The following is a 27761-nucleotide window of genomic DNA, read 5'->3' on the forward strand; positions in this document are numbered from 1 at the left end:
TGAATTCGTTGGTTTAGTTCTTTCGTATGATGCGCGCCGCTTTTTCCCTTCCCCTTTTCCTTTCTTTCGGGTTGTGCTTACGGATGGGGAGGACGGGCATGCTTTTCGCTGGATATGGGGATATTGTCTACTCCATTCGATAGTCCTTTGGTTGTTTTCTCTATTGTTGCACTTCGGGGCCCGTCGACCAAGCTCGCTCAGTTTGTTCGTTTCAAAACATCTTCGACGATGGTACCGCCTGGTTCCGTATGTATTACTTGGCTTGACGACCCCATAAAAGCACAGAATTCAATAAAAAAGTTGCCATGATCTAATTCTTATGGATAACAGGGATATACCTGTCGAAACCCGAGATCTTATTTCAATAGCTCTTCACACCAGAACGCCAGAGACTCTGAAATCATCACACTTGGAGATGGCCTCAAAATAAACACAGCACAGAGCAGGCAAACGTATTAACAGGTGGGGTAAAAATAAGAAAGTGAAATCACAACCCAGTGTAGTTGAAGACTAAATAAGGAGAAACCAAACAAGCGTATTCAGTAAACGGAATGCCTCAGAGTGCTTCAATGGCTCTCCGAAGAACCTCTAAGCTCCTGTCGGTGATAGCTGCAGAGCTATCATCCTCGCCCTCCTTGGTCTCACGAAGAGCCCATGCAACGTCACTCCACCAGCCGAGACCGACAAGTCCGCCGCCCTTCCGGCGCTCAAGGCTTTCCGTTAGCCGGCTGGTGTGTTCCCATTGCTTAGCTGCGACCTCAGCGCGCTCAATCACCTTATTTGGGATTCCGCACATTGCCGCACAGTGCATGCCGAAACTCCCCTCAGCAACGCCATCTTCAAGCTTGTACAAGAACGTGACTCGACGCTCGTTCTCGTCAACGTGAATTTTCATTCGCTTCGGCTTTATTTCAGGATGGTTCTCAAATTCAGCAGCCAGCGAATGATAGTGGGTTGCGAAGAACCCTAATGCGCCGATGTGCGTGGCGACGTGATGAAGGACGGCTTGGGCGACAGCGACTCCATCATAAGAGCTAGTTCCACGGCCCAATTCGTCGAGAATGACGAGAGAGCGGGGTGTCGCTTCTGATAGAATCTTCTTGGTCTCCGATAGTTCAACAAAGAATGTGGACTGGGCTGCGAAAATGTTGTCGTTCGCGCCGAGACGGGACATGATGCGGTCCACTGGGGTTAGGCGGGCGGACCTGCAGGGTAGATAACAACCGACTTGCGCCATGATTACTGCAACACAAGTCTGGATCGGTTAGACGGATAAGTATGGGTAGATGACAGGTGCTTACCATGCGAAGTAGAGTTGACTTTCCGGCGGCGTTGGCTCCAGTGAGTAGGTCAATATTGGGGCCACTGCCGCCCAGTTGTATATCGTTGGGAATAAAGTCATCAACAGAGGAGATAAGGCAAGGATGTCGAAGCTCCTCAAACTCTAAAACACTGCGTTCATCCTCAACGAATGTAGGGCGACAGCTTGGTTCGCCTAGACTGGACGATGCCTTGGCTAAACTAATAAGGCAGTCTAGCTGTGAGACAACCCGAACAGCAGAGAGCCAGGTGGAATAATGCTCGTCAAATCGTGCATAGAATCGTTTAGAGACCTCTTTCACAATTTGACTATGCGTTTCCTGAGCTTCTTGCAGCTTGCGAATTGTTGTTCGGAGCTCAGGGAAATAGTAGCGTTTGACTTGCTTGGTAGCAGACATCTGATCCCAGTTCCTTGGGATGTTCTTCACTTTGATTGGCACCTCCATTTGGTAAATCTCTTTCCCGTTGTCCCTGTAGCAGATAGCTGTAGAACCTAACTCCCGCCGGGTCCGCTTTAGAAGATCATCGAGGTCTTGGTGCAGTTGTCTGATGGTCTCTTGGGAGCTATCAAAGTCTTCCTCAACTCCTGGCTTGGGAACCAAGATCCCGGACTCCTTCGCTTGATTGTGGTCGAATGCAGTTTTCCAATACTCCAACAATTCTGTCAGGTCAGGCATGGACTTGATTAGCTGCCCAATAACACCTTCTCCAGAGCCACTATCTTTGAGCAAGCTCATGGTGTACTCGATCTGTTCAAAGCCTTCGAGAACTCTTACAAAATCTTGCGCCCTGCAATTCGCGGCGTGAATACGGGATATGAGGCGTTCCAGATCAGGCATCTTAGTGAGTTGTGAAGCAAATTGGTCCCGTACACTGGAATCAGCGTTTAGGGCATCCACAGCATCTAACCGGGCGTTGATGCGTTGTGGATCTACCAAGGGGTGGCATACCCATTGCTTAAACATTCGTTTTCCAAAGGGCGTCATGCAGCGATTGAGGAGCTGGAAAAGCGTTCCATCAACACCCCCATCAAAGGAATTAGCAAAGATCTCCATGTTGATAAGAGTCTGGCCATCTAGGACAAGGCTGGACGCCTTCTTTATTGGATCGTACCAAGAGAAGTTGCCGATTGTTATCAGATCCCGCTCGAGTTTTAGGAGCCTGAGATATTGTACCAGCGCTCCAAAAGCTGACATGACAAGCTCCTTGTCGCGGGCCTGACGAAGAGCCTCTGGCCACGCGTGGATATTATCGTTATCTTGAGAGACAAAGTATTCACTCGCATCGAGTTCCCTGACGGTAATATCGGCCTCCCAGAACTCCTTGCCTGGTTTGAGGTAGTTCCAAATTGTTGTCGGTCCAGTATTGTTTTTTAAAATGCGCAGAGCTTTCTGAGAGACAGTTGATTTCTCGAGAAGAAGCTCTTGCGGGCGTGTTTGCGCCACGAAAGTTTCAAACTTGGTCATATCCACGTCGTCGACAAACTCCGTGAGGAAAAATTGACCCGTTGCGGTGTCCACAAAAGCGATTCCGAAGGCCGGAAGGTTCTCAATAATAGCTTCTTTAATTGCCACGCAGAAAGTTGACATGTCGTCTTGGAGCATGGCACCTTCAACGAGCGTGCCCGCCGTGAGAACACAGGCCAGCTCCCGCCTAATGATCTTCTCTTCTTTACCACCACCCTTTTTGCCATCTCGTTCACGCATTTCCTTCCCGAGAGCTGATTCGGACTGGTCTACTCTTGCAATCTTAAATCCTTTGGCCACAAATTGGTTTGCCCAGTGGTCCAAGCTCGATTCCGGAACTCCAACCATGCGCATATTCACCCGGTCAGTGAGTTTTAGGTCAAACAATTGATGTCCGATAGTGGCGTCATTCTCATACAATTCGTAAAACTTGCCTTTTTTGAAAAAGACCACAGTGTCCCAGAACTTTTGCTTGATTTCCCAGTACTGCTTCTCAAAAGGAGAGAATTTTGACCAAGCGAGAGGAGGGATGTATAGTGTCCTGGGGTCGTATTCAGGGTCTCCAATCGGATGGCCATCGATATCCCGGATATTAGCAAGCCAAGGATAACGTTGCTCAGGTTCGGTGGTATGAGCCTTCGGCTTGGCAGAACTTGATGAGGTCTTGCTAGTGGTCGTAGTTATGGCTCGAGCCTCGCGGGGCTCCAGATTATTGGGATCATATGTCCATTTCAAAGCGGAGCCCGATGAAGCCTCAGGGAGGATAAGGTCGGAGTCTTCGTCAACCGCAGGTGGGGGAGGCATAGAAGAGGACTTTCTCTTCAGCTGAACGGCAGGCTTCTTTCGTTTTTTGGACGGTCTTGACTCGTCGTCTGAATCATCTGGCACGATAAAGTCATCCATTTCTAATAAAAATAAAAAAGAATCAGTGACCATAAGCTGGGATGAAACGCTCATACAACTGACCATCCTCGGAGTATCCTGCATTGCCTTCTTCCTCTTCGAACTCATCGTCACTTTCAGGCGATAACTTTCTCCTCTTCGAGGCGCGGCTGTTCTTTCGAGTAGGTCGGAATATCTCATCGTCATCGTCTTCACCTTCGGAATCAGATTCAACATAGTTGACTTTCTTGGTAGACTAAGCAGTAAGAGAGGTATCAGCATGGCTTGTAAAAGAGCAATAATTTTGAGATAGAGTGATTTACCCGGCGTGACGGGGAACTTGATGTTTTCTTCAAGTCTTCAAGGTTCATCTGCAATCAACCAAACACTGATTAGAAGGATTTTAAAAATCGAAGTCCCTAGGTCATACCTGCGTCTTGTCCTCCGCATCGTCATCTGGTATTCCCAGTTCAGAACTCGGCACTGGGGGTAAGTCTTGCGTGAACTTGGAGGCGATCTTCGCGGACTTCTCGTCGCGCTTGACGGATTCAGCGGCTTTCTGGCCTGGCGACGAGGCGTGTTCCCCGTTGCGCGTGGAGGGAGTAGATGGCGATGATTTCTGAAAGAACCCAAGGATTGACTTTTGGTTTTTCATGTTCTGGGTGCTTGAATTCGACCGTTTCAGCGGAGTCGCCGCGGGAGGGGATGAAGCGAGTGGTCCTTTGGCCATTCTGCGTCAACGATGCACAATATCAACTGCTGAGCCTATTATTGAATCATGTCATGAACTGAGTAGCAATAGTCGGGCGAGCAAAAGACTGCAGGGGAAGAATGACTTTAGAGGTGGTAAGGGGCGTGGGAATGAATTGATTGATCAACTCCGCAGAACCGCACGCGTCGACGCGTTTAGTGGCTTCTTGATACCTTAATACTCAGGCACCAAGCAGACATCGGCTCTAATTATTGTTTTGTCTTCTTTGACAATTGATACACGATAGCACAATCGTACATCCGCCAAGGCACTTCTTATGGGTTTCTGTTAGTACAAGAGTAGAATTGGTGAAAACATATCTGGTATATAGTTACAAGTCTATCCTAAAAGTACACGCTCGAAGATTCAAAGAATTAATCTATAATGAGCAGACCACCTCAGGGAGATGGCTCTTCCTTGCCCTTGCCAACGACTTCATCCCAGCCAGGAGCCGTGAGACCCAGCTCTTTGAACTTCTCATCGCTGACAATACTCACCAGCTTCATCTTCCATTTTCCTAACTTTAAGATGAGCAGGTCGCCATCGATGATAAACTCCTGTGTTTTTGAGGCATTCCAAGTCTTAATTGGCGTAAAGGTTAAGTCATCTGGCATTCCCCCACCAGGCTCGTTCTTCTTGACCCCTGGACGACTTCCCACATAGGCACCGTTATTATTGATAATTCGTTGACCCTCACTCTTGGACGCCACAAGACCGGCGGACCAAAGAACCTTGCTGAACGTCTTGTCGTAGACAAGGGATTTAGGGAGAGTTACCCGCGCAGACGGCATATTGGCAAAGTTTGTTTGAGGTGCGTGTGGATTCCCAGACTGCGGATTGACAAAACCAGACAATGAAGATTTGGGATTGCCGGGTGATGCAGTACGAGGCGGGGGCGTTGGTTCTGCAGTTGAAGTTCGTGGTCTGAACAATTGGCGGTGTTGCATAGACACTGCATCCGCCTCATCTTTGCCATGAATGAGTTCGACAAATTCATAAGCAAGAGCATGTTGGGCTACCCGTCTTGACGGATCTTGGTTTTGCTCTTCCATAATCTTTGAGATTTCAGGTATAGGCAAGAAGGTGAACATCTTGAGATACCGCTCAACAGCATCATCAGGAGTGCGAACGAAAAACTATTTATGTTAATAAGATGCTAATCTTTGCAAGATGTGCTGAACCTACCTGGTATAATTCAAAGGTAGAAGTCATATCCTTGTCCAACCAGATTGCGTTACCAGCGGACTTTCCGAACTTCTCACCTGATGAGGTTGTGAGTAAGGGAGTCGTGAAACCAATAGGCTTGTCTAGATCATCTGACAAGGGATTATTATCCTCCTGTAGGACAGTATTTTTGCTGATTGTTTTCACGGCACCAACTCCAAATAGAATATTCCCATACTGGTCACTTCCTCCTACTTGGACTTGACATCCATTCTTGAAAAGCATCCACCAATCCCAAGCTTGCATGAGAGGGTAAGTGAACTCCGCAAAAGACATGCCATCTCCCCGCTCCATTCTGTTCTTGACCCTGATAACCAGTCAGCAGCTCAAATCTAATTCGCGGCAAAAAGAAAAACTCACGTATCTCTTCCTAGCATTGGACCAATGCGGATGTAAGCTCCCAGATCACGGAGGACCTCCAGAAGGGGTGTTTTATTCCACCAGACATTGTTGTTTGTTAAAGTCCGTCGCCAGATCATCTGTCTCTTATAGCCATGCTTTTCACCATATCTTTCAATGCTCGCGCCCAATTTCTTAAGTTGCATGTGCATGCTGGCCATATTTGCTTTGCGGACGGAAGAATGAACCTGTTCTCTTCCCTTTAATCGCCCTGTGGGGTCACCAACTCGCGATGTAGCACCACCAAGCTTCATCACGTCAGCAAATGGAAGAAATCCTCTCCGCCTTAAGAGAATCACTAACCAGAAACGTAACCGGCAATCCCCAGACATAGCCCCAAGCGAGAACCATGAACGGCAACATATGTCCAACATGCATAGATGGCGCTGTCGGATCTACGCCTGCATAAATCCCCACCCGCTTCTCGGTAAAAACACGGTGCAACAAGTCTCGATCCCTGCAGATGTCCATATCAACGCTTAGCGAAGGGTTTTCAATTTGAGGCAGGTATTGTTGGCAGAGTCGCGACGCACCCGACAACATCGTGTATGAGCCCTCTCTCCTCCAAGTGCTCCACGAAGCTCTTTCTCTTTCCCTCCTTGATTTCTTGTGCGAATTGTGCCCATTCTTTTTTCCCCTCCTCAATCCGCTGTAGGTACGCTTGCGTAATCCATCTTTGCTGCCCTGATCTATTTCTGGATGAATATACGGCTGGGGAAGGCCGGCGTAATGTGTTCGTGTTCAAAATCTCCGCGGTCCGCGTGTACTGACGAGCGCCGCATACTGGGGGTGGAAATCGGCGACTGACTGCCGGCGAGCGAAGGTGTGCCGTACAAGGCAGTGAGAACGGGCGTGGCCGCATCGGACCGGGCCTAACAGGAGGCAAGTGAAGAGCAAGCTGGGCGTATAATTCCTTTTAACAGGTTCAAGCCCAGAGGGAACTTTTTTGTCCCCGGAATATCTATGATAAGCCGCTAGTCGCCGCTCTCCGGCGGAAAATCTTTGATGCGGAACTGGTCTAGTTGCTGGACAGGTTACTCACGAAGGCAAGCCCAGAACCGCTTTAATAACCATCGAACATTAATCTCAATGATGTATTTGCAAATATCAGCTTGTGCTGCACCGACCTGAGTCAACTCTTGTTACTCGCATTTGTAGGTCTACAGCGTATAAGGCTCTACAGGGGCCAAGGCGCAGGGCGAATTAAGAACAATTTGAATATATTTGTATCCGTTTATGTAATGGTTGTCAGTAAAACCAGGATAACCGACTGGAGGAACCCTATCATGCAAATGACGCCTACCATGCTAGTGGTAGCAGAACATCTCAAGGGCCTCGGTGCGTCGGTAAAGTGTACACCACCAAGTATTATAGAATCAGAGATGCCTTCATCGCGTCCGTCGAAGTAACAAGGTTGTGTGCCGAACGCATTTATCACTCTCCCTCAATCCGGTACCGAGCAGCCCTTAAGCCCCGAAGGGAGAGCTGCTAAGCTCCAAGACGAGAGATTGGATCAAATATAACACACTAGGCTTTCATCATCTGCGAGTATGTTAGAATACGAGCGATGGGGGAAAGACCAAACGTAGCACTCACTTGTATAAAACTTGGAAGGATGAAGGAAAACAAAGCTTGACAGATTTTCGTCCGTTTATATTGTGGAGGAGAGAAGGACTAGTCCTTTTTGGGGGGCGGAACTTTTCTGCCGCTTGTTTCTCTATCTCGCCCTGTGAGTACCGGAGTATATCTGCAAAAGCCGTAGGTATCCTTCAATTCCTTCGAGAGCTGCTGAAACGATGCTGGTGCGTATGGCGCAGTCTAGCGCTCGCCTCCGCTCGAGTTATTTCGGCTTATACAAGTGCATATGCAGCACAAGAGCGCCAGTTGCGGGATCGTATGTTCGCATTAACTCTTCCCATAGAGCTTTCCATGGTGCTTCCTACCTGCACGAGCAGGCTGGGAGCTCTCCAGCGCAGCCTGATTTCCTCGAAACATACAAGAAGGCAGGTGCGTCTTATGTTCAGCAGCTGCTCCATCGTGTATGAAGCTCAGCAAAGTTAGGAACTGGACAGCTAATTGATGAGCTACGTAGTCGAATTTCCTCCTGCTACATACGACTTTCAGACCTTTCTTACCCAAGCTTCGCCAGGTCAGGATGTCACTCTACATGGCTATCTTGGAGTTCGAAGTGATATATCCAAAAAGCTCTCCTTCGTCCGGCTACAAGACCCAACCATGAAATATAACATACAACTTGTTTCGACTGCCCAGAATGCGTCCTTTGAGCAGCTCAGGTCACTGAGGCCGAACAGTCCTGTGACGGTGAAGGGCAAAGTTCAGGCTAAAAAAGCAAAAAATGCCGAGATGGAGAAGCGGGATCCATGGGAGATTGTCCTCGAGGATATCCAACTTCTGAACGACTTTCCAAGCGATATCTGGATGGCGCCGGATATGGTCCATCCTCCTAAGCATAGGCATCTGCAGCTCCGGACAAGCAGCGAGCTACGCGAAGCGCTAGAGTTCCGGGCGCAAGTACGCAATGTCTGTCGAGAAGAATTGGAGCAAGGCCGACCACCTTTTGTTGAGATTGAGACCCCTCTGTTATTTAAGTCCACGCCTGAAGGAGCTCGAGAATTCCTAGTTCCGACTCGGAAGCATGGTCTGGCATATGCGCTCCCGCAGAGCCCACAGCAATATAAGCAGATCCTTATGGCAAGCGGGATCCCAAGATATTATCAGTTTGCTCGCTGCTTCCGGGACGAGGATCTTAGGGCAGACCGGCAACCAGAGTTCACCCAGGTAAATAGGGATTATCTCGTCAATTGTGGTCTTGTGACTAATGCCGTCGGTTTTAGCTTGATCTGGAGATGTCTTTCGCAACTGGTGAGGACGTCATGCGGGTTGTTGAAGGTATTATTCGCCGACTTTGGTCAACCCTGATGGATACCGAGGCTCCTTCGGGTCCGTTCCGAAGGCTATCGTACCAGGATGCGATGACTCGTTATGGTTCAGACAAACCCGATACCCGGTACGGAATGGAGATCTACAGAGTTGAACATCTACTCCCAGTGGACCTGATCAATAAGATCACGCCCTTGACAAACCCAATAGTGGAGATTTTCAAGATCAATGGTAACGACAACGATCCTGCAGCCATGTCGGAATTTATCACAAAATTCCTTGATTCACCGGCCGGTGCACCGTTCAATGAGAACCCAGAAGGCGGGCCGGGTATATTCGTATACGATGCACGAAAGCCCCTATGCGGACTGCAACCATTCGGCTTCCAAGCTGCTGAATATGTGGAGGAAATTATTGAGCCTGATCACGGCGATTTACTCGTAATGCAAGCCCGCGAAGCCGCTCCATTCACAGGCGGTTCGACTCCGATAGGTGACCTTCGTCGTGCCCTTTATTCTGCTGCTGTCGAGACCGGATTTAAGCCCGCTGCGGTAGGATTTGACTTCCTTTGGATTGTCGACTTTCCTCTTTTCTCTCCCAGCACCGACTCGGAACCCGGTCAAGGCGGTGCTGCCGGGATATCTTCTACACATCACCCTTTCACTGCGCCAAAAAGTGCTGCCGATGTGGATTTGCTTCTTACGGACCCAACGAAAGTCGTTGCAGACCACTACGACCTGGTAGTGAATGGAGTGGAACTTGGTGGAGGTAGTCGTCGTATCCATGATGCTGCTGTGCAGGAATTCGTCCTCCGAAACGTCCTTCAGATGCCACCTGAGCGACTAACAGAGTTTTCCCACCTGCTAGAAGCACTTCGCGCCGGATGTCCACCACATGCTGGACTGGCACTGGGGTTTGACCGCCTGGTAGCCGTCATGCTGGGCAAGGACTCTGTGCGGGATGTCATTGCTTTTCCCAAGACTGGAAAACTCGGAGAGGATCCGATGGTTAAGGCTCCCAGCCCGGTTTCTCTGGAGGCTCTGAAGACGTATCATCTTCGCTTAACTGATGAGTAAAGATCTCTTTCCCAAGGGCCTTCGTAAGTATCCCTTTCCACGGCCGCATGTACGTGTAAAATATTGGGCGCTGCCGCGTACCTAGATACCCGCTGCCGAAATATATCGTCATTATTCCACTCCAACACTCTAGTGCTCATTTTGACTCTCAGTTATTCATCTTCAAATATCTCTTATAATGATCTATCAGGTCTTAGCAGAGATAAGATAGGAAATCACAATCAGCTGGAAAGACAATATTTCACGTGATCTTATCGATCTCAAACTATCTGACTAATCGGATGAGGGGCGAACTTTTTTTTCGATCTTTAATCACGGAATTTGCCCCGACTCAACTCAGACCATCATCATATTCTGACAAAGGGAAAATCAAGATGGATATCGATGTTCCCGTGCCTATGGCACCGCAGGCTGATGGTGCCAGCGAGATCCCGACGTAAGCACCTCTTCCTTCCATTCGCAAAGGTCTAATCAACTAACAAGGTTCAAGAACGCTCTGCTACAATTGCGGGGCTCCGTTGGTTGGGACGACGATATGCCCTGATTGCATGAAACTTCAGATCGATATCTCACAGGGCATCCAACGAGAGGCAGTTCTAAACTTCTGTCGCGATTGTGAGCGCTGGCTCTTACCTCCGAACTCATGGCAAGTTGCGGCCCTCGAGTCGCGGGAGTTGTTGGCGCTTTGCTTGAAAAAATTAAGGGGACTGAACAAAATTCGAGTGATCGATGCGGGATTCATCTGGACTGAACCACACTCGCGGAGAATCAAGGTCAAGCTCACAATTCAAGACTCTGTGTCCGACGGTGTTATCCTCCAACAGACTTTTGAGGTCATATATATTGTCATGTACCAGCAATGTCCCGAGTGCGCAAAGTCATATACCCCCAACACGTGGCGGGCTTCCGTCCAGGTTCGACAGCAGGTTCTTCACAAGCGAACCTTCCTTTACCTCGAACAGCTCATCCTCAAGCACAAGGCACACCAAAATACCATCAACATCAAGGAGGCCAAGAACGGAATTGATTTCTTCTTCGCCCAGCGAAATCATGCGGAAGCGTTCATCGATTTTCTTCATTCTGCGGTGCCCGTGGAGGTCACAAAGTCACAGCAAATCATTTCCGAAGATATCCACACCTCGACCAAATCATACAAATTCACCTACTCTGCCAAGATTGTGCCTATCTGCAAGGACGATCTAGTTGCCCTACCGATTAAACTCGCAAAGCAGCTTGGCAACATATCACCGCTGCTTCTCTGCAACCGAATTGGTACCTCAATTAGTTTCCTGGATCCCAACACACTTCAGAGCGCCGACCTAAATTCCCGGATATACTGGCGATCACCGTTCACATCTCTAGCAGAAGCGAAAGATCTTGTTGAATTTATTGTCTTGGATGTAGAGCCAACAGGGCATTCCAGGGGGAAATGGTTCCAATCTGAGGTAACGGTCGCCCGAGCGTCCGACTTCAGTGGCGACAAACAATACTTTACGAGGACGCATCTCGGCAGCATCATCCACCCGGGCGATTCCGTGCTAGGTTACATGTTGACTGGAACGAATTTCAACAACGCCCAGTTTGATGAAATCGAGTCGTCCAATACGTACAGTTCGACCATTCCGGACGTCATTCTCGTCAAGAAATTCTACCCTAGACGCTCGAAGCACACCAAGCGCAACTGGAAGCTCAAGCGCATGGCCACAGAACACGACCCCTACCTTCTACCCAACAATAAAGAATCAGTGGAGAATGACTTTGAGATGTTCTTGCGCGATGTTGAAGAGGACCAGGAGCTACGGGCGACGTTGGCGTTATATAAGAACAAGAAGAAGGACGACACGATGAGTGTGGCGGACACCGACATGATGAACGACGACGACGATGAAGTTCCCAAGATCAGTATGGACGAGTTACTGGACGACTTTGATGACCTCGAAATTGACGACAACATGCAAGATTGAACGTACATAGTATGAATCAAAAGCGGCAATTCCAGCCCCACACATATTACTATGAGAAGTTGGTCAAATTTGAGTTTGACCCATTTGTAGATGGAGTAGTATAATCTTTCTCATGTCTATGCGTTTCTAGAGAAGACAAGTTGGGTTTCAGCGGACGAGGTACTTAGTGTCTGAAATATACGTTCTACCCGCTTGTTGGGCGAAAGCCTTAGTGGCTGCCACCCCGCCATCATTTACTATACCTTCGTCGTTTGAAAGCGCCTTGTGGATTACAACCCACGGCACCAATAAGTAAAACGCGTATTGCCGGCTTCCTAGAAAAGCCCTGTGCTTCAATATCTCCTCCCACTTTTCCAAGATTGTCTAAAGTCGAGAAGGATGCCAAAATATCTCTCTTCTCCCACCCACTCCTTTAGCATCCCATCCATCTACGACAGCATCCAGCTTGCATGTCGGATCTACCTCCCACAGAACGTATTAACCCGGAATGATACGTCTCAATGGCGCGTACGGGGAGCCATCGTCGCGCACCCATATGCTTCGCTCGGTGGTTGCTATGACGATCCGGTTGTGAGCTCAATCGGAGGAGAGCTTCTTGAAGCGGGCTATGTGGTTGGCACCTTCAATTTTCGGTATTATCCCCTCATCAACCGACCCTGCATATAACTGACGCTGTTTAAGCGGTGCTGGTGGCTCCCATGGCCGGACGAGCTGGACGGCAAAACCCGAACTAGCGGATTACGTCTCTTTCTATGGGTTCATGATGCTTTATTTGAGCTGCTTGACGCGACAACTCGGAAAGACTTCAGAAATGATCCACCTCATACTCGGTGGTTACTCGTACGGGTCATTGATCGCTTCTCATCTCCCAGAAAGCCAGCTGGTTGCCGACCTCTTCATAAATGCACACCAAAGCACCCCTGCTCATGGAATGCTCCTCATAGTTAAGACAGTCTGCGCGCTGTCGAGAGATGAGATACCGCAGTTAACTCAGTCTCCTATCCCAGATGCGAATGATCCCGGCCACGAAGCCAGACAGCTGCTACAGTCAAGTGGTACCACGATTTCATATCTTCTAGTGTCGCCGCTCCTCCCTCCCGTCAACCTATTTTTGACACTATTCACCGATCTGTCACTTGAGGTAGCTACTCAAGCATCGGGGAAACGGAGACAAATTCCTTGCCCTAAGCCGAAAGACCAGCTATGTGCGCATAGAACTCTGGCGATCTACGGTGACGAAGACACCTTTACATCAATAAGCAAGCTACGCAAGTGGTCAGACGAGCTTAGTAGTGTGCCCCCAAGCCAATTTCAATCAGCAGAAGTTAATGGGGCTGGCCATTTTTGGCGCGAAGATGGTGTAGAGGAGCAGGCAAGACAGGCTTTGCGGCTGTGGTTGCGCCAACGGCTTTGATCAAAAAAGACCTTTCGTTCCGGTGTGGTGTGGTCCTAGACGAGCTGAGATGGCTCACATGAGACGGGGCAGATACCCCCCATGCATGTGAAAATTACCACCCCCCCGCCGCATACCTGATGACTTTTTCCCCACCATGTATTTTGTATTTAGATTTGCTATAGAAGCTCGTGAATTAACGCTCAGTTACATAGATAATTGGCTTTGCGGAGGAACAAAATCAAGCTGAAGGTGCGACGTTGCTAACTTTGAGTGGCGGTAGTTGTATCATCCATAAGACCACAAGGGTGAGTCCCAGGGGATGTTGAAATGAAACAAAAGTGACATCGGTCTGAGGAAAATTGACATTGTGACAACTGTGGGGAACTTCAAGGCGAATTTTCGAGAAATTGCACGACTAGGAACCACTGAAGACTGTCTTCCCCAGACGTCACAACCAAGAGAGGCGGTCGTGGGGTTGTGGCCAGTAACCAGCCTTGGGACCCTTAACGGTGAGCAGCGTAAGCGGTAAGGCTACGGACTGAATGCTGCGCCAGCTCCCTGCGCGGCGATCGCTCGTGACTCTTTTCCAGGTTCGCCTGACCCCAGGTTTTCTCTTCCCCAGCATTCAAATCTCACTCGTCCCATGCTTGACGGCCATTTCTTATAATTTTAATTACAGCAGCCCCTTCGGCTAGAAAGTCGACACTTTCACACTCAGCTACTTCCTCCACCGAATGGATATCCGGCTGGCACTATCCCTCTTGAACCTGTCATGTCGCCTATTCCCGACTCCCCACTGATAACCTCGACGTGGCATAGTAAGGGTAAACACTCGAACAGCCACACTGTTACCAAAGATGCACCTCAAAATGGCCACCGTCCGCGGCTCACCTTGGATCCCGTGCCTTCGCTGGCTTCTGTTGTGAGAGGATCCCTCTCGTGGGCCGGCAGCATTTGCAGCTCCGAAGATATCGTATCCAGGAAGAAGCGAGGGTTTGAGGAGGAACTCCACTTGAAGACAGAGGATCGCAAGCAAGTGCTATACTTGCGCATGCGTAATGTGAGTCTGTTTCGTGCCTATTGCGTTACACTACCACACCCCGCGCTAATTCGTTTGCGTTGCTAGGCTGTATCCGCCGAAGAATGGAAAGAATGTGCCTGTGAACTTGATAAACTCGAGGATAATAACGCCTGGAAGGCGACTTTTGAATGCGACGAGTATGACCCCCATCTCGTACAGAGCCGCCTCGAGCAGCTAGAAGCGGCTCGTCTGAGCTGTGATGTCAGTCGCATGCTATACCTGATTCGGACCTCGTTGAGTCGTGATTTGGGAGGCATGAGCAATGCCTCTCTGTACAAACACACCCATTCTGGTACCAAGAATTTAATAGATCAATATATAACGACCGCCGTCCAAACAATATCGTCTCTAGTGGATGTGTCGGGAGACAATCGGTGTGATGTGGCCGAGTCGAGGTATATACTAGACCAGCTTCTAGCTGCGAGACAGGCTTTTGGGCGAAGCGCGCTCCTCTTCTCAGGTGGAGCTACTTTTGGGATGAACCACATTGGGGTTTTGAAGTCGCTTTGGATGGCGAATCTTCTGCCCCGCATCATCTCCGGCGCCTCTGCTGGCAGTATCGTCTGCGCAGTATTTTGCACTCGTACCGAGGATGAGCTTCCTGCGTTGTTAGCTTCTTTTCCCTACGGTGACTTTTCTGTGTTTGATGAAGACGATCGCGAGGAAAACATCCTGCAAAAAACCGCGCGGTTCCTCAAGCATGGAGCGTTTTTGGATATCACACACCTGGCCAAAGTTATGAGAAATTGGCTAGGCGACATCACCTTTCAGGAGGCGTATAACCGAACCCGGAGAATTCTCAACATTTGCGTATCTAGCGCTGGGGTGTACGAGCTACCAAAGCTTCTAAACTACATTACAGCCCCCAGCGTATTGATTTGGTCTGCTGTGTACGTGAACTGCGGAGTTGTTTGAGAGCCATACTAACATTCGCCTAGGGCCGTTTCATGTTCGGTGCCGGTAGTATTTTCGCCCTTTACCTTGATGGCCAAAGACCCGCTGACAGGGGAACCTGTTCCGTGGAATGACCTTCACAAGCAATATATAGACGGCTCCGTTGACGGAGATCTGCCTATGAATCGCTTGTCAGAAATGTTCAACGTCAACCACTTTATTGTATCACAAGTCAACCCGCACATTGTACCATTTCTTCCCAAAGACGATGAGCCGAAGAGTGTGGCGGTCCCGACGTCAAGATTCTCTCGACTTTTCCATACTGTTTCACATCTTGCAAAGGAGGAGATTATGCATCGGATGGCAGTATTGACGGAGCTTGGCGTTTTTCCGAATTCCTTCACCAAGTCAATTTCGATTATGAATCAGAAGTACTCTGGAGACATCAACATCTATCCTGAGATTCATTATGCGCACTTTCCTCGATTATTGAAGAACCCCACCACTGATTTTATGCTAAAGGCGTGCCTCTGTGGAGAGCGCGCGACATGGCCAAAGCTTGCACGCATCCGGAATCATTGCGCAATCGAGTTAGCATTGGACTCTGCTATTCAGAAAATGCGTGCTAGGGTCGCTTTGAGCCATAGCCAGGAACAACTCATGGCGAACGCCATTTTCCAGCATTCACACGACGGCAGCACAGACCGAGGTCGCAAGAGGAGAGGTTCCTATAATCACGAGATTGAGAGGAGGAAAGGGGCTGCAAGCCGGATGGGCCGACCAAGTCTAGCCAAGGTCGGGAGATCGCTATCTCATAGCTTCGAGTCCACACAATTGAAAGAGGACCTTGACTGGACGTGGGTACACCCCCGTGGGTTTGAACCTAGAGGGATGGAGCTTGTTTCGAGCAGTGAGCGCGGAACCACGCCATCTTTCGCTTCGTATCGTGAGAGCAACTTCTTCTCACCGGACCCAGAATGCAGCGTTGAATGTTCCAAACTTCCTTCATGCTCATCGTCTTCCTCGTCGTCGTCACCACCTCGTTCTAGTCCTGGAGATCCCGCCACCCGGCTGGGCTTGCTTGGAACAGATAGGGGAAACTCACAACCAGCCCTGTCAAGTTCCTCGGCCCGCGTATGACTCAGGGCGACTGATGGGCCAAACACTGATTTTGGTGCCAATTCATCATGTTGCGACTTGAAATGTATGATTTTTATTCCGTTGCTGCATGATCGGCGCTTCGTATGGATATATGAGGAAGACCACTGGTGCTTACACATCGCTGATACGACTCATGACGCATGTTTACGTGATTTACGATGGTTGCTTTTTTTGCTTCTTTGTTGATATCCTTACAGGGGCAGGTGGCGTCTGGGTTGGATTATGGCGGTCGTATTTTTGTTCTGCATTTTGATATTGGATCCTTCCAACACTCCTTCATGATTGGGAGGATATGCATGATGGCGTTATTGGACGCAATTTCGACGTATTTTGCGTTGTCTTAAGCGCAAACAGGGTGCTTGGTATTATAGACTATTACTACGCACTAGAAATAAAATGGCTAGAGAGACTTTCCGTCGGCCACCTTTGTATCAGTTGCTGGTATAATTAGGACAATATGGTGAATGCTTTACTCACTTAACGAGCCAAAAACTCCGCTAATTTGACTAAATATAGCGTTTGCGGTTGGAGACTGTGATCAAGTCTGCTCGTCACGTAGTTAGCAGGTGTTGGGAGGTAGGGCATCAAGGGTAAGCAACAACTGTTCTAAAATTGACAACCAAATTAGCCAGCATTCCCTATGCACATTAATTAATTAACTTACCCCAAGGGACTTAATATAGATCAATCCAGCTATTAATGGAACTTTACCTAGGATCATCCGCACTAACCGTGCTCTAATGCAGCCCCCCGCTCGCTCAGTCTTAGCACGGCGGCTATTTCTCGTCTCGATGTTGTAACAGCAACACTGGCAAATGCGCCGGCTTGCGCGGTTTTACCAGGGTCTCATGCACCTTGGTGTCCCTAGAGAAATTAACAAACAAGCTGGTGGAAATCAAAATTAGAAACGGGCCTGCCTGCGATGGATATATCATGGCCTCTCCACCCAAGCTTGGTTGTCTTGTGGCAGGTCGATCAAACAGCTTGGCTCTATTGTTTGGCTCTAGGCAGAGCACAGCTCAAGCCTCAGCCTTAAAAGTCTCAGCATTGGCATCCATCACAATATATACTAGTATCTTGCTTACTCCTTGGTTCCATTATAATGTCTCTCCACCGCTTCCGCAACATAGACTCCTCTAGACCCGCGTACGACAGAAGGGACGACCGTGCTCTATACAAACCCTCATCATCACGCACACCTACCCTCGAAGAAGACATCATCCCTCTCACAAGCTCGATATCAATATCGCGCAACAACTCCTCCAAGATGAAAGCTCTTGACCCTCGCCGTCTCTCAATGCGTCTGAAACGATCAAGCATCTCGCCCTCGCCATCTCCAGCTCCCTACGACCAACACAGCACATCAACGTTCCACCGAACACATCCAGATTCTCTACCACTACCTCGCCATACATCACCTTCGCCTAGTACCCGCACCGAATTTATATACAAGCCCATTCACCAAACGGACTACACCGCCGTCGTAGCTGAAACAGCTACCGCCCAGAGTCGATCGGCGTCGAAATATCACTATAACCATCTTCCAGCTGGTCCAGCGAGCGGGAAACACATGGGGCGTGGGAATCGCGTGGAGGAGAGAACGATCTCATTGCAGTCGCGATCGCGGTCTCGTTCCAGAGCTCGACCTCAGGCTCGCGCACGTTATGCATCGTATGACGAGGATGAAATTAATGCAGGCGACGATTTATATGATGATATGGATGGGGAGTATACCTCCATTGCCCGGCCAGGGAGAGACTACTCAACGGAACTATATACTTTGACTGCGGACAAGAGGTGCCATCGGGCAGCGAGGCGCTTAACCACCGTGATGGTTCCTGATGCGGAGGATATTTATGGATGAATTATGAATATATCTAATCTTAATTCTGATGTCTTGTTAGCAATGATTAGCAAATGTTGACTGATTTGGTATATCCGCACTCCTACCATATCTCCGCATACCATTTGACGTCAGTCTGACGCGCCCAATTCGAGCCCTTAACCGATCTACCTCCAACCCTGCCCAGATGAACTGAAGCAAAATCTTGGTGGAATGGCGGACGGTCTCGGCTCCTGTTGCTGGATCATGACGAAAGATCTCTCGATTTGGGTGCTGAGTGTCCTGTCATGTCATGCATGCGGTTACAGGTACATAAAAGGCCTATCCAGGTCCACGTCGCAGTGGCATTAAACCATCAATACATAAATCCTCATTATAAAACGATATCAACGCAAATATGACTGACAGTGTGGTTCAGCTCAAATGCGGTGTCAAGGTGTGTTCTACGCTAGCTATCGCTTAACTTGCTTATCGGTTTCTGACGTGTTTCTACAGCACGACCCATGGGGAAAGCAAGGGAAGGAGTCTCTCGCCGGCCAGCTCTGGGCCAAGACGGCCGGGACAACGGGGATGTCTGACAACGAGACGTACTCTGAGGCGTGTATACACTCAAAGCAAATTCTGGCCGTGACATGGCTAACCCGTCGCTAGATGTGGATGGGTACATATCCCACCGTCCCTTCACGACTGCTTCGGACTGGAGAAACACTGGAAAACTATCTTAAGCGCAAGCCCGAGCTCATCGGCCAGTCAGTGAAAGAAAAATTCGCAGACAATATTCCGTTCTTACCTAAGATCCTCTCCTTCGCGAAAGCCCTCCCGCTTCAAGTCCACCCGGACAAGCGCGTAGCGGAGAGCCTGAACCTCAAAGACCCGGAACAGTTCGGCGACGCAAACCACAAGCCCGAGATCGCCGTTGCCCTGTCTGAGTTCGAGCTCTTTGCGGGCTTCAAGCCACTAAGCGACATCGGGGCCCTGATGAAGCTCAAGCCGCTCGAACAGTTCGTCCCGGCGAATACTGAACTTGACGACGAACTGCTTCGCCAGATTTGCAAAAAGTTCCTGCAGTTGCCGCCCGAGAGCGTCAAGGATATTGTCACCCAGCTCTCAAAATTGCCAAAGAGTGAGTTTGGCGCAAAGCATGAGTATGTGCCGGCTCTGCTGGAGCGCGTGAGCCAGCAGTACTCGGAGTCGGATAACGGTGCTCTCGTTGCTGTACTGCTGATGAACTACATGGTACTCCAGCCGGGCGAGGCCGTCTGTGTCCCAGCCGACAGTATCCACGCCTACCTGAAGGGTGATATTCTCGAGTGCATGGCGCGGTCGGACAACGTCCTCGCGACGGGTTTCTGCCCGCAAGCTGACAGGAACAACGTCGACCTTTTCGCGAAAATACTCTCGTTCAAACCGCACAGTATGGAGCAGGCACAGCTAGATAGGAAGAAGAGTGAACGGGGCGAAAGGCAGAAGACGTATGAATACGCGCCGCCATTCTCAGAGTTCAACGTCCTCGCGACTATTCTGGGCGCTGGTGAGGAGGAACGACATAGGGCTATTGGCGGGCCAAGTATAATCATCGTTACTAAGGGGTCTGCTGAGCTGGTTGTCGAGAAAGAGACGAAATTGGAGGCCCATGAGGGGTCAGTATGGTTTGTTGGTGCCGGTGTACCGCTGGATATTCTGTCCAAGGAGGGGGCGGAGCTGTATAGGGCCTATGCGGAGTAACGGCCACAACACTGCAAAGGACGGTTATGAGGTGATTTGATGGATAATTTGCATGTACAGACTACAGAATACGAGAGTACAAGATTGATTGCAGGATGTCTACGTACATCGGCCGAAATACTGTAGCTCGATCCTGTTCCAACAGCGCTAAATCGAAACAAGCTAATTATCCCAACCCCTCACTGAGATACCTCACATTCACTTGTCAGTAAAAAGTACTATTTTGGGACCCTTGCTGCATCCTAAGATCCTTCAGCTTAACCGCCTGTGTACAAGTGCCAATCCTCCCCAATCCAGGCGCTTGTGATATGTCTAGCTCCGCCGTCAACTCTCATCCACAACCAATGAATCTCACCGGAAGGCCCAAAAAAAGTAACACCCTTGCACCAATTCAGCGTCTAAACCAGATCAGTGTTCGTGCTGCAGCAGCTTGACGAGTCTCAACTCGCTATTTTTGGCCCAAGTCTTCGTTTCAGATTCTGCCAAAAACTCAATCTCTGGCGGCGAGAACAAGGCGCAATGGTTATTGGTCGTACGGAATGCTTCCATTGCGATGAACGTGCACCGTGCTGCGCCTAAGGCGTTGTTGGGGTTAGCCTCAAAACGATGACAGGCGCTCGCAGGCCCGTTCGTCAGGGCACAGGTTCTTCATAAGGCGGGGATGCTGCTGGCTGGCTGCATCATTCTATGACAGCAGCTCCGTCAGAACTTTAGTAGCCGTCTGCCAGTTTGGTGGTGGCTGGTTGACGCCTCCTTGTTCTTACTTACATCCACCCTCTATGCTTGCCGGGTCCTGATTATGATGCCGTCCCTCCTCTTCTACTCGGTCTCCCTCGTCTCTCGCACCACCGCAGATTATACCGGTAGCGGTAGTGATAGTGTGCAGCATGGACCCAGCGACAAAACGACGCGGATCGTCGTTGGCGTTGTTGTGGGTGGTGTGGCGGCTATTGCGAGTGCGTCTCCTGCCCCATAACACAAGTAGCCGAACTGATTTGGCACTGGCGTGAACTTGGCTAGAAAGGCTAACGGTGTTTGCGTGCAGTCACCGCAGGAATAATCTTCTTCTTTATGAAAAAGCGCAAATGGGACCGCATACGACAATGCGAGGAACGGCTGATCGATTACCAGTTGACCACGGGGTACTCGTCGAAACTCCAGTCAAGATCTGTCACGCCGGAGGATTATCTGAGTATGGTGACTTCGTCGCCGCCGGCGGCATCGACAGTGACAACGTATGCGTATGACCCGAGCGCCATAGCAGCAGGACAAGGACAAGGTCACGGACAAGGGAATGGGACAGGGTCACGAGCAAGAGGGATGTCCGCGCCGGCTTCAACAACTCTCTCCAATTCAACAGCAACTGTATCCCCAGAAGCACCACCACCCGCATATCAGTCCCTCCATCAGCGCTACGACCCCTCGCGGTACTCGCAAATCAGCACGAGGTTTTCGTCATCCTTTGATATGCCGAGGTCAAGTACCAGTACGTTCGGCAATGGGATTGGGAATGCAGCAGCAGCGACGCCAATGACTGGGGGATATTCTGTGCTGGGGGTCCAGGGCTACAACCCTAGTCTGGGGGTGCAGCAACAACAAGGGTTGCAGTTTCCGCAGCATCAGTATCATCCTGGGTCCCAGCCGGCGGCGAACTGGCCATCTTCGTCATCGGCCGTACCTACGACTACCACGGGCACAGCTGCGTCATCAGCACCAAACATCGCACCTGTAGCCACGAGAGGATCCAGGTCTCAGTCTGAGTCAGGAGAACGAGGACCCCGCCGTCCACGGCCGGTGTTGTCTCGCCTCATAACGAATCTTTGATTGGAGACAGCGCGCTACCGACGCCGTTGCAGATATCTATCTGTTCATTTAATGGCATAAGCTGGGGAGTAACTGAACAAATTCTTTTTCTCTTACAATAGCGTCTTGGAGTTCGGAATGGGATATGGGAATGGAAACTATCTATTGGAGTTCGGCGTTAGGGCTTTATCTGGGTTTGAAGACTAGGACTACAAGTTATATCCTGGAATTATGGGAGGAATATTAGTCCTTCATGACGGTATTTTGAGACCTGGAGATCGGGTAGGGTGTATGGAAGGGTTATGAAGCTAAGGCATAATGATAATGGATTATGCAGTTCTATATATGAAAATATAAACCCCCATGCGAAATATGACTGACTTGAGCGTGAAATGAGTTCGCTCAGGATGTAACTAGGGACTCAGGACGTAGGCATAATGCTGCAAATTTCTCGTACACGTGGTCCAGCGTCTTACAGAGGAGCTCACTTCACTCCGTCAGTCATACTTCTAATCATATGATTCATTCAACTGGTAAGGTCTGTCCAACAGAACAGTTTGATGTGGAATTCAAGAGCATCATATATATTCAATTCCAGCCTTTCCATCCTAATGCAATCCTCCGGTCGTTATTGCCCACAACTTCATCCATTTGCGACGCTCCTATTTCAACCGGATATCTGTCCTGCATTCATTTTATCCCACTTTCCTTCAGCTGGACAAGATAACCTTTCTTCCGGTGAAATGATCCATCTGGCAGCTTCTTGCCCCAGACTATTACAGTCTGCGTGGACCCCTCCATCGGCTGCACCAGAAAAAATTCGAGCCCAATCATTTCCGACAGAATCCAATTATTCTAATAAGTTCCCGCGGCAAACTGCCTCCAAGGCTGGTCACTTGCTTCAGACCACTGAATGGGATTCGGTCTGTAGTCGTGGGTTTGCACTATGTGCAGCCAGGCTGATAGCTTGTGCAGAGGAAAAAACTTGCCTTTTACTGATACCCTGCCTCCTTTCCAGGTCAAGGATGGTAGTCTTTCATTGCCAGCTTTGACCCGGGATGGGTGTTGCGGTCCTGATCCTGTTAAATCTGACGCCCAGCATCGACCAGGCAGAGGCGAAGGGGCATCCCCGGCCAGGAGGTCAGCCGTGACAATCCCTGCCTCGACACAGTCCTGGATGACTCTAGCAAAGACCGTCCACGATTCACTTTGACTCTGTCTCTACCCTCCATAGGGGAAAGCAGAACGTAGGCTCGGTCCTCATCGTTCAGCGTGTCTCGACCGCTCGGCGCTTCCCAGGCCTGTACAAGTGTAAGCAGCCGTGGTTCGTGCTCGTCAACCGAGCTTCGAAATATAGACTTGTCTATTGAGCCAATAAATGCCTGACGGGGTCTGAGGCATCCGTCCTAGACGACTATGTTGGGATTTGGCAGCGACTGGGCTCGCTATCATTTTGCTTGTTATGCACATCACTCTGGGCCTGTCGACAGTTGCGTATCTGAGCTGCCGATCAAGGCATCCATTACTGTCCATCAAGCATCTGCTCTCGAGTACACAGTACGCATTGCTTCGCCACCGAGGCTTCCTGAAAAGTCCAGACTCTTTTCAGTTATAGGCAAGACGTGAACTCTTTTAAGACATCCCTGGAGGCATTTGTAGCTGCATCCACGTGGATCAGATGATCAGCCGATACCACGTCGAATCTTGCTAGGCTTGTCACGTCAGGCAGAAGCACCAGTACCTGTATTGCGTTATCTCATGCGCTTAATTTCGGCATTCCTCTCTTGCCGGTTGGTCTGATCGATGCAATATTGGTCAATCCATATATACTCATATCCGAGCTCCTTTGCTCGAGTTGTTGCGCTTTCTAGTAACTTTGCTTTACTGACTTGACTCCAGGTGTACGAGATTGCAGCATAGCGCTTTGTCTCAAGTTCCGCGGTTGCTATCATATCCCGCGTCTGAACGTGGATCAGCCTCAAGGGGTTGATAGTGTTGCCGTTGGGTTTGCCAGATTGGGCAAATTTCATCACCGAGCCATGGACCCGAGGGGCCTCCGTCAAGTCTACAGGTGGCAGCATGCTCGCCCTTTTCTTTGACTCCTTAAGGCTCTTGTAGTTTCGCCGCGCATCTTGTATGCCTCCCCAGTTAGCTGGTTTGGGATGCTTCCGCTGCGGAGCCTCTTGAGTGATTTCGCGCGTCCACCACAGTATATTATCCGGCGAGAGGATGCTCCAGCTCTGGTCTGAGGCTCGGCATAGTTCGAAACATGTATCGTCTCTGTCTCGGCAAGGCTGGTCAATAGGTCCGTCACGGCGGCCACGCTTTGTGGTGCCCGGTCAGCCCAGAGCTCTTCAATTTCCGTGTAGGGCAAGACGACTGGAACCGTACGATCCTTTTCAGATCAAGCTCGTCACCCAGCTAGCCACCGTCATGAACCTGTACCAGACCACCGACTTCACAAAATGGAGCGGCAAAGACATGAGGTCCGGGACTCTCAGCCCTCAGTTGCAGCGCAGCAGCTCCAAAACGATTTTGACATGCTACACAAAGCGCAATGAAAAGTTCGGCTAGTTGAGCCTGCTGCGCTGGAACTATCAGCTGGTTGCTGTCCGACTCCAAACTTGTGCTCCACTCAACGCCATCAACAGCACGCAAGACAATATGAAGCTTGTGGTCCACAAGTCGAAGGTCCCACTCGCAATATCCACGAAAACGGCTTCGTGGGTAGTGTGCTTCACAACCTTCAAGAACGGTCGAATACAAAGAGTGAGATCTGTGCTCACCTGCATCTGCATCTGGTGGACCAGGGAGGGTCCTTGGCTTGGGAGCCGTCTGATAAGATGACCTCAAACTGTGTGCATGCGTCCTTTCCGATGCCAGGCTGGATGTCCCACCCAGTCACCTTGACTTTTTTAGAGCCGCTGGTAGTTTTTCGAATAGCAGCACACTCCATGATGGCACTCTATCTGTGATACGTTAGCCTGCTAATCCACAGCCTTATGCCCCGCCATCCAGTCGGTATGTGCCTCTGAAGGTTCGAATAGACTATAACCCGACTCAGCCTACAAAAATGTCAGTTGCTATTTATGCTGATTTTTCTCTCAGTTATCAGGCTGGGTCCAGTTTTATTCCTGTATTTTCTTCAGCTCGTGTTCTTCAGGTCTAGCAGAGCTGAGACTCCTAAGCCACAAGCCTGTCAAGGAACCGTGCCTTATTCGCCCAGCCACCCACCATTCGCTTAACAGTCTATCCATATTAGTCTAGTAGTTGGAGTTCCAAGACATAAGCCACACTTATATCATACGGTTATCACTCGCGCCCTGCCAGAAGTGAATATGCTGTGTGAGTCCGTTATCAGCGAGGCGCTAGGACGCGACGAGGAATTAACCAATATTTTATTGAAGGGTAATTTACAGCCCAGCATCGGCTCCTTCCGGCTTGATTTACCATTTATACAAACCTCGCTGAAAAGCTTGTATCAAGTCTTGCACAGGCTATCCCCAACGGTCTTGGAGGTTGCTGAAGCAATTCAGCCAGACCAGCTGGAATGACTCCAGATGAGTAAGTAACCAAGATAATCACACTGCGAGTTATATGGCTGGAGGCGAGCTCTTCGCAATCCACGCTGTCTGGCAATATATCTTGCCTAGGCAAAGAGGCAGCGTATAACTATACTCAGCTCTGACCAGTTCTGCCAAGAAACACCCAACACAGGTCATGCCAATCCCACCACCATCACCTTGAACCTCAACCCTTAATTCATTATTGGCCCTTTCTCGCTCGCAATCTGATCACCATGAGCTCCGACCCTGGACAGCTGGCGCGCATCCAGTCTGGACAACCAACTGTGTCTGGTGGGGTGGTAAAGAGGAGTCCTGAATCACAGCCAACGAAAGCATAGCGACGACGTCAGAAACAACGAGCTAAGTCTCCCGTCTGGAGACCAGATGGTGACTCACCGGTCGCCTTCGGGTGATGGGCGTCTAGGCTGTGGTTGTGGCCTTGCTGTTCCGGGAGATGGAGATATTTGTTAGGATGGTGCCTATATGGCTTGCTGGTGTCTCACCAATATCAAGTGAGCCCCGATTGTCTCGCTCCCTCTACCTTGATTCGGCAGGATCCGGTAGCTTTTCCGGTTAACGCCATTGGCAGGAAAATCGTACGGTGTTGACTGAGATCCTAGCGGTGTAAAGATTTACTCCACCCCAGTTGCGTCTCCTATACTAGCTCGGCGAGTACTTCAACAAGCATGGGGTCAACTGCCTCGAATGCACCGTTCATTGGCGTGATAAAACCCGTCGATATTTTCCTAAGGGAAGGCGGCTACCTTCATTGGTAGACTTATCTCATTTGTGTCAGTTCCGTCACCTTTTACCATAAGGAGCAAGAGAGACGACTGGAGCGTTGCAACCCTTCTGAGATAGGCGCGGCGCCTGCCTGGAGACCTTGCATCCAGGCGCAGGTCTAGCTTTGTGGAAGCACTGATTCTCGGCAAAACGGATCATCCCGTGCCTTGTGCTCAGTCTCCCGTCACTCGCATTAGTCCGTACTATTAGTCCGTACTTTGGAGCGTTCTGGAGAATCCTTGCCAATTCGAGTATGCGCTCGCTCCCTGCGGACCGGACCTTGCTATGCAAAATGCTCCTAATGGGTCCTGGCCACCTCTCTACGCAAGTCGAGATTGAGCTTTCCTATAGGTTGTCCGGCTTGTACCGGCATTGGAGCGTGACTGGGGATTCTGGGAGTCGCCAAGCGCCACCGACGGTCGATTGCAACATCAAGAGATAAGCCGAGGTGGTGAGGTGTAGTTGACGAGTACTGGACGATTTCAATCTAACAATTCTAGACCAGAGACCTACGCCTATGATTGAGGGGTACTCGGTATTTTGGCGCGTCTAGGCAATTACACAAGCTCTGGCGGGTATGCAGGGAGCGGGGATGGATCAGGACGCGGCTCACGCTATCACAACGATGAATTTGAAACCCAATTGGAAATCTTGAACCAATTCCAAATCAAATCACGAATCAAATCAAGTCATTTCAAACCAACTCAAGTCAGACCAAATCAGGACAAATCAAATCAAGTCAAGTCAAACCAAGTCGGGCGAGCCAAACCAAGTCAGACCAAGTCAAATCAAGTCAAGCCAAGTCAAACTGCGAAACCAAGTCAATCAAATCAATCAATTTCAAATCAATTCCAAATCACTAATATCGAGGGTGATATTGCCGGAGGGTAGGAGGGGTAGCCCCCCGACCCGACGAATGGCACGTCTGTAGGCTGAATAGCAGGCAGTTGGCCGCTGCCTGGATTTGTCACTTGGTGATAGCGACGAGTGTCTGACATGCCCGGTGTCTAAAGGCGAGACGGAGCGACGCCGGATGGATAGTAAGATCGGCAGTCCCCCGGCTGTGCCCGAATCTTGCCTAGCCAGATCAAGAGCTTGACTAGAGAGCTGTCAGGCGGAGACCCAGTCACTTCTGCCTGTGATCTGCTGCGCAGTCTCCAGCTTTACAGGTACATCCAAGCATTTGGCTTCGACTACGGAGTAATCTAATATTCTTCCGACTTCTGACAGAATTCTTCAGCCATCAATATTGTCAGCCTGGGGGATCAAGAAGGATACGGCTGATTTTGCCAGACGGCGATCATCCGGTGCTTGTTCTTCCAGCAACGACGGGCGGCCACTAAGAGTGACGTCTCTGTGTTGGTTCAAGTGATTTCCAACACCAGGCGCCGTTTTCTCACTGGCGGCAGATCCCCGTCGACACTCGATAGCTTTCCATCCAGACCCTGCAACTCCTCCAGACCCTGGTCAAGCTCCTCTCTGGCAACCCGAGTCAGCCCCAGTCCGTCTAGCCTTTCCCCCCCCCC

General features: G+C 49.9%; 10 protein-coding genes across 10 annotated transcripts, besides 1 other annotated feature; 7 read left to right on the forward strand and 3 right to left on the reverse strand.

Annotated features, from left to right (window-relative positions):
• Nucleotides 1-27761: part of a sequence feature (contig 1.26 403..389371(1)) that runs on past the window's edge.
• ANIA_01708 (mismatch repair ATPase MSH6) lies at nucleotides 557-4398 on the reverse strand (the record flags this gene model as incomplete). Its single annotated transcript, XM_654220.1, has 4 exons — nucleotides 557-1255; nucleotides 1302-3691; nucleotides 3753-3924; nucleotides 4099-4398. 4 exons carry the CDS (start codon nucleotides 4396-4398, stop codon nucleotides 557-559), a joined length of 3561 nt encoding a protein of 1186 aa, XP_659312.1.
• ANIA_01709 (tyrosine--tRNA ligase MSY1) lies at nucleotides 4818-6203 on the reverse strand (the record flags this gene model as incomplete). The annotated part of the gene is made up of 3 exons (XM_654221.1): nucleotides 4818-5555; nucleotides 5605-5950; nucleotides 6004-6203. The coding sequence occupies 3 exons, from the start codon at nucleotides 6201-6203 to the stop codon at nucleotides 4818-4820; spliced, it is 1284 nt and encodes a 427-aa protein (XP_659313.1).
• On the forward strand, nucleotides 7839-10019 carry ANIA_01710 (aspartate--tRNA ligase MSD1; the record flags this gene model as incomplete). Its single annotated transcript, XM_050612846.1, has 3 exons — nucleotides 7839-8049; nucleotides 8135-8841; nucleotides 8898-10019. 3 exons carry the CDS (start codon nucleotides 7839-7841, stop codon nucleotides 10017-10019), a joined length of 2040 nt encoding a protein of 679 aa, XP_050468716.1.
• On the forward strand, nucleotides 10394-12025 carry ANIA_01711 (ribosome-binding protein NMD3; the record flags this gene model as incomplete). Its single annotated transcript, XM_654223.2, has 2 exons — nucleotides 10394-10455; nucleotides 10510-12025. The coding sequence occupies 2 exons, from the start codon at nucleotides 10394-10396 to the stop codon at nucleotides 11981-11983; spliced, it is 1536 nt and encodes a 511-aa protein (XP_659315.1). The 3' UTR covers nucleotides 11984-12025.
• ANIA_01712 (uncharacterized protein) lies at nucleotides 12282-13397 on the forward strand (the record flags this gene model as incomplete). Its single annotated transcript, XM_654224.2, has 2 exons — nucleotides 12282-12615; nucleotides 12665-13397. Exons 1-2 carry the CDS (start codon nucleotides 12362-12364, stop codon nucleotides 13395-13397), a joined length of 987 nt encoding a protein of 328 aa, XP_659316.1. The 5' UTR covers nucleotides 12282-12361.
• ANIA_01713 (putative Patatin family phospholipase) lies at nucleotides 14152-16859 on the forward strand (the record flags this gene model as incomplete). The annotated part of the gene is made up of 4 exons (XM_654225.1): nucleotides 14152-14439; nucleotides 14506-15350; nucleotides 15399-16488; nucleotides 16713-16859. The coding sequence occupies 4 exons, from the start codon at nucleotides 14152-14154 to the stop codon at nucleotides 16857-16859; spliced, it is 2370 nt and encodes a 789-aa protein (XP_659317.1).
• On the forward strand, nucleotides 17618-18379 carry ANIA_01714 (uncharacterized protein; the record flags this gene model as incomplete). Its single annotated transcript, XM_654226.1, has 1 exon — nucleotides 17618-18379. The coding sequence occupies one exon, from the start codon at nucleotides 17618-17620 to the stop codon at nucleotides 18377-18379; it is 762 nt and encodes a 253-aa protein (XP_659318.1).
• On the forward strand, nucleotides 18575-20257 carry ANIA_01715 (uncharacterized protein). The gene is made up of 3 exons (XM_050612847.1): nucleotides 18575-18794; nucleotides 18854-18955; nucleotides 19010-20257. Exons 1-3 carry the CDS (start codon nucleotides 18756-18758, stop codon nucleotides 20081-20083), a joined length of 1215 nt encoding a protein of 404 aa, XP_050468717.1. The 5' UTR covers nucleotides 18575-18755; the 3' UTR covers nucleotides 20084-20257.
• On the forward strand, nucleotides 20792-21907 carry ANIA_01716 (uncharacterized protein; the record flags this gene model as incomplete). The annotated part of the gene is made up of 2 exons (XM_654228.2): nucleotides 20792-21039; nucleotides 21129-21907. The coding sequence occupies exons 1-2, from the start codon at nucleotides 20883-20885 to the stop codon at nucleotides 21905-21907; spliced, it is 936 nt and encodes a 311-aa protein (XP_659320.2). The 5' UTR covers nucleotides 20792-20882.
• ANIA_01717 (uncharacterized protein) lies at nucleotides 23638-24842 on the reverse strand (the record flags this gene model as incomplete). The annotated part of the gene is given in 3 exon segments (XM_050612848.1): nucleotides 23638-24180; nucleotides 24332-24662; nucleotides 24673-24842. The coding sequence occupies 3 exon segments, from the start codon at nucleotides 24840-24842 to the stop codon at nucleotides 23638-23640; spliced, it is 1044 nt and encodes a 347-aa protein (XP_050468718.1).

Source organism: Aspergillus nidulans, chromosome VII (genome assembly GCF_000011425.1).
Source record: "Aspergillus nidulans FGSC A4 chromosome VII".
In the NCBI taxonomy this organism is placed as follows: Eukaryota; Fungi; Ascomycota; class Eurotiomycetes; order Eurotiales; family Aspergillaceae; genus Aspergillus; species Aspergillus nidulans.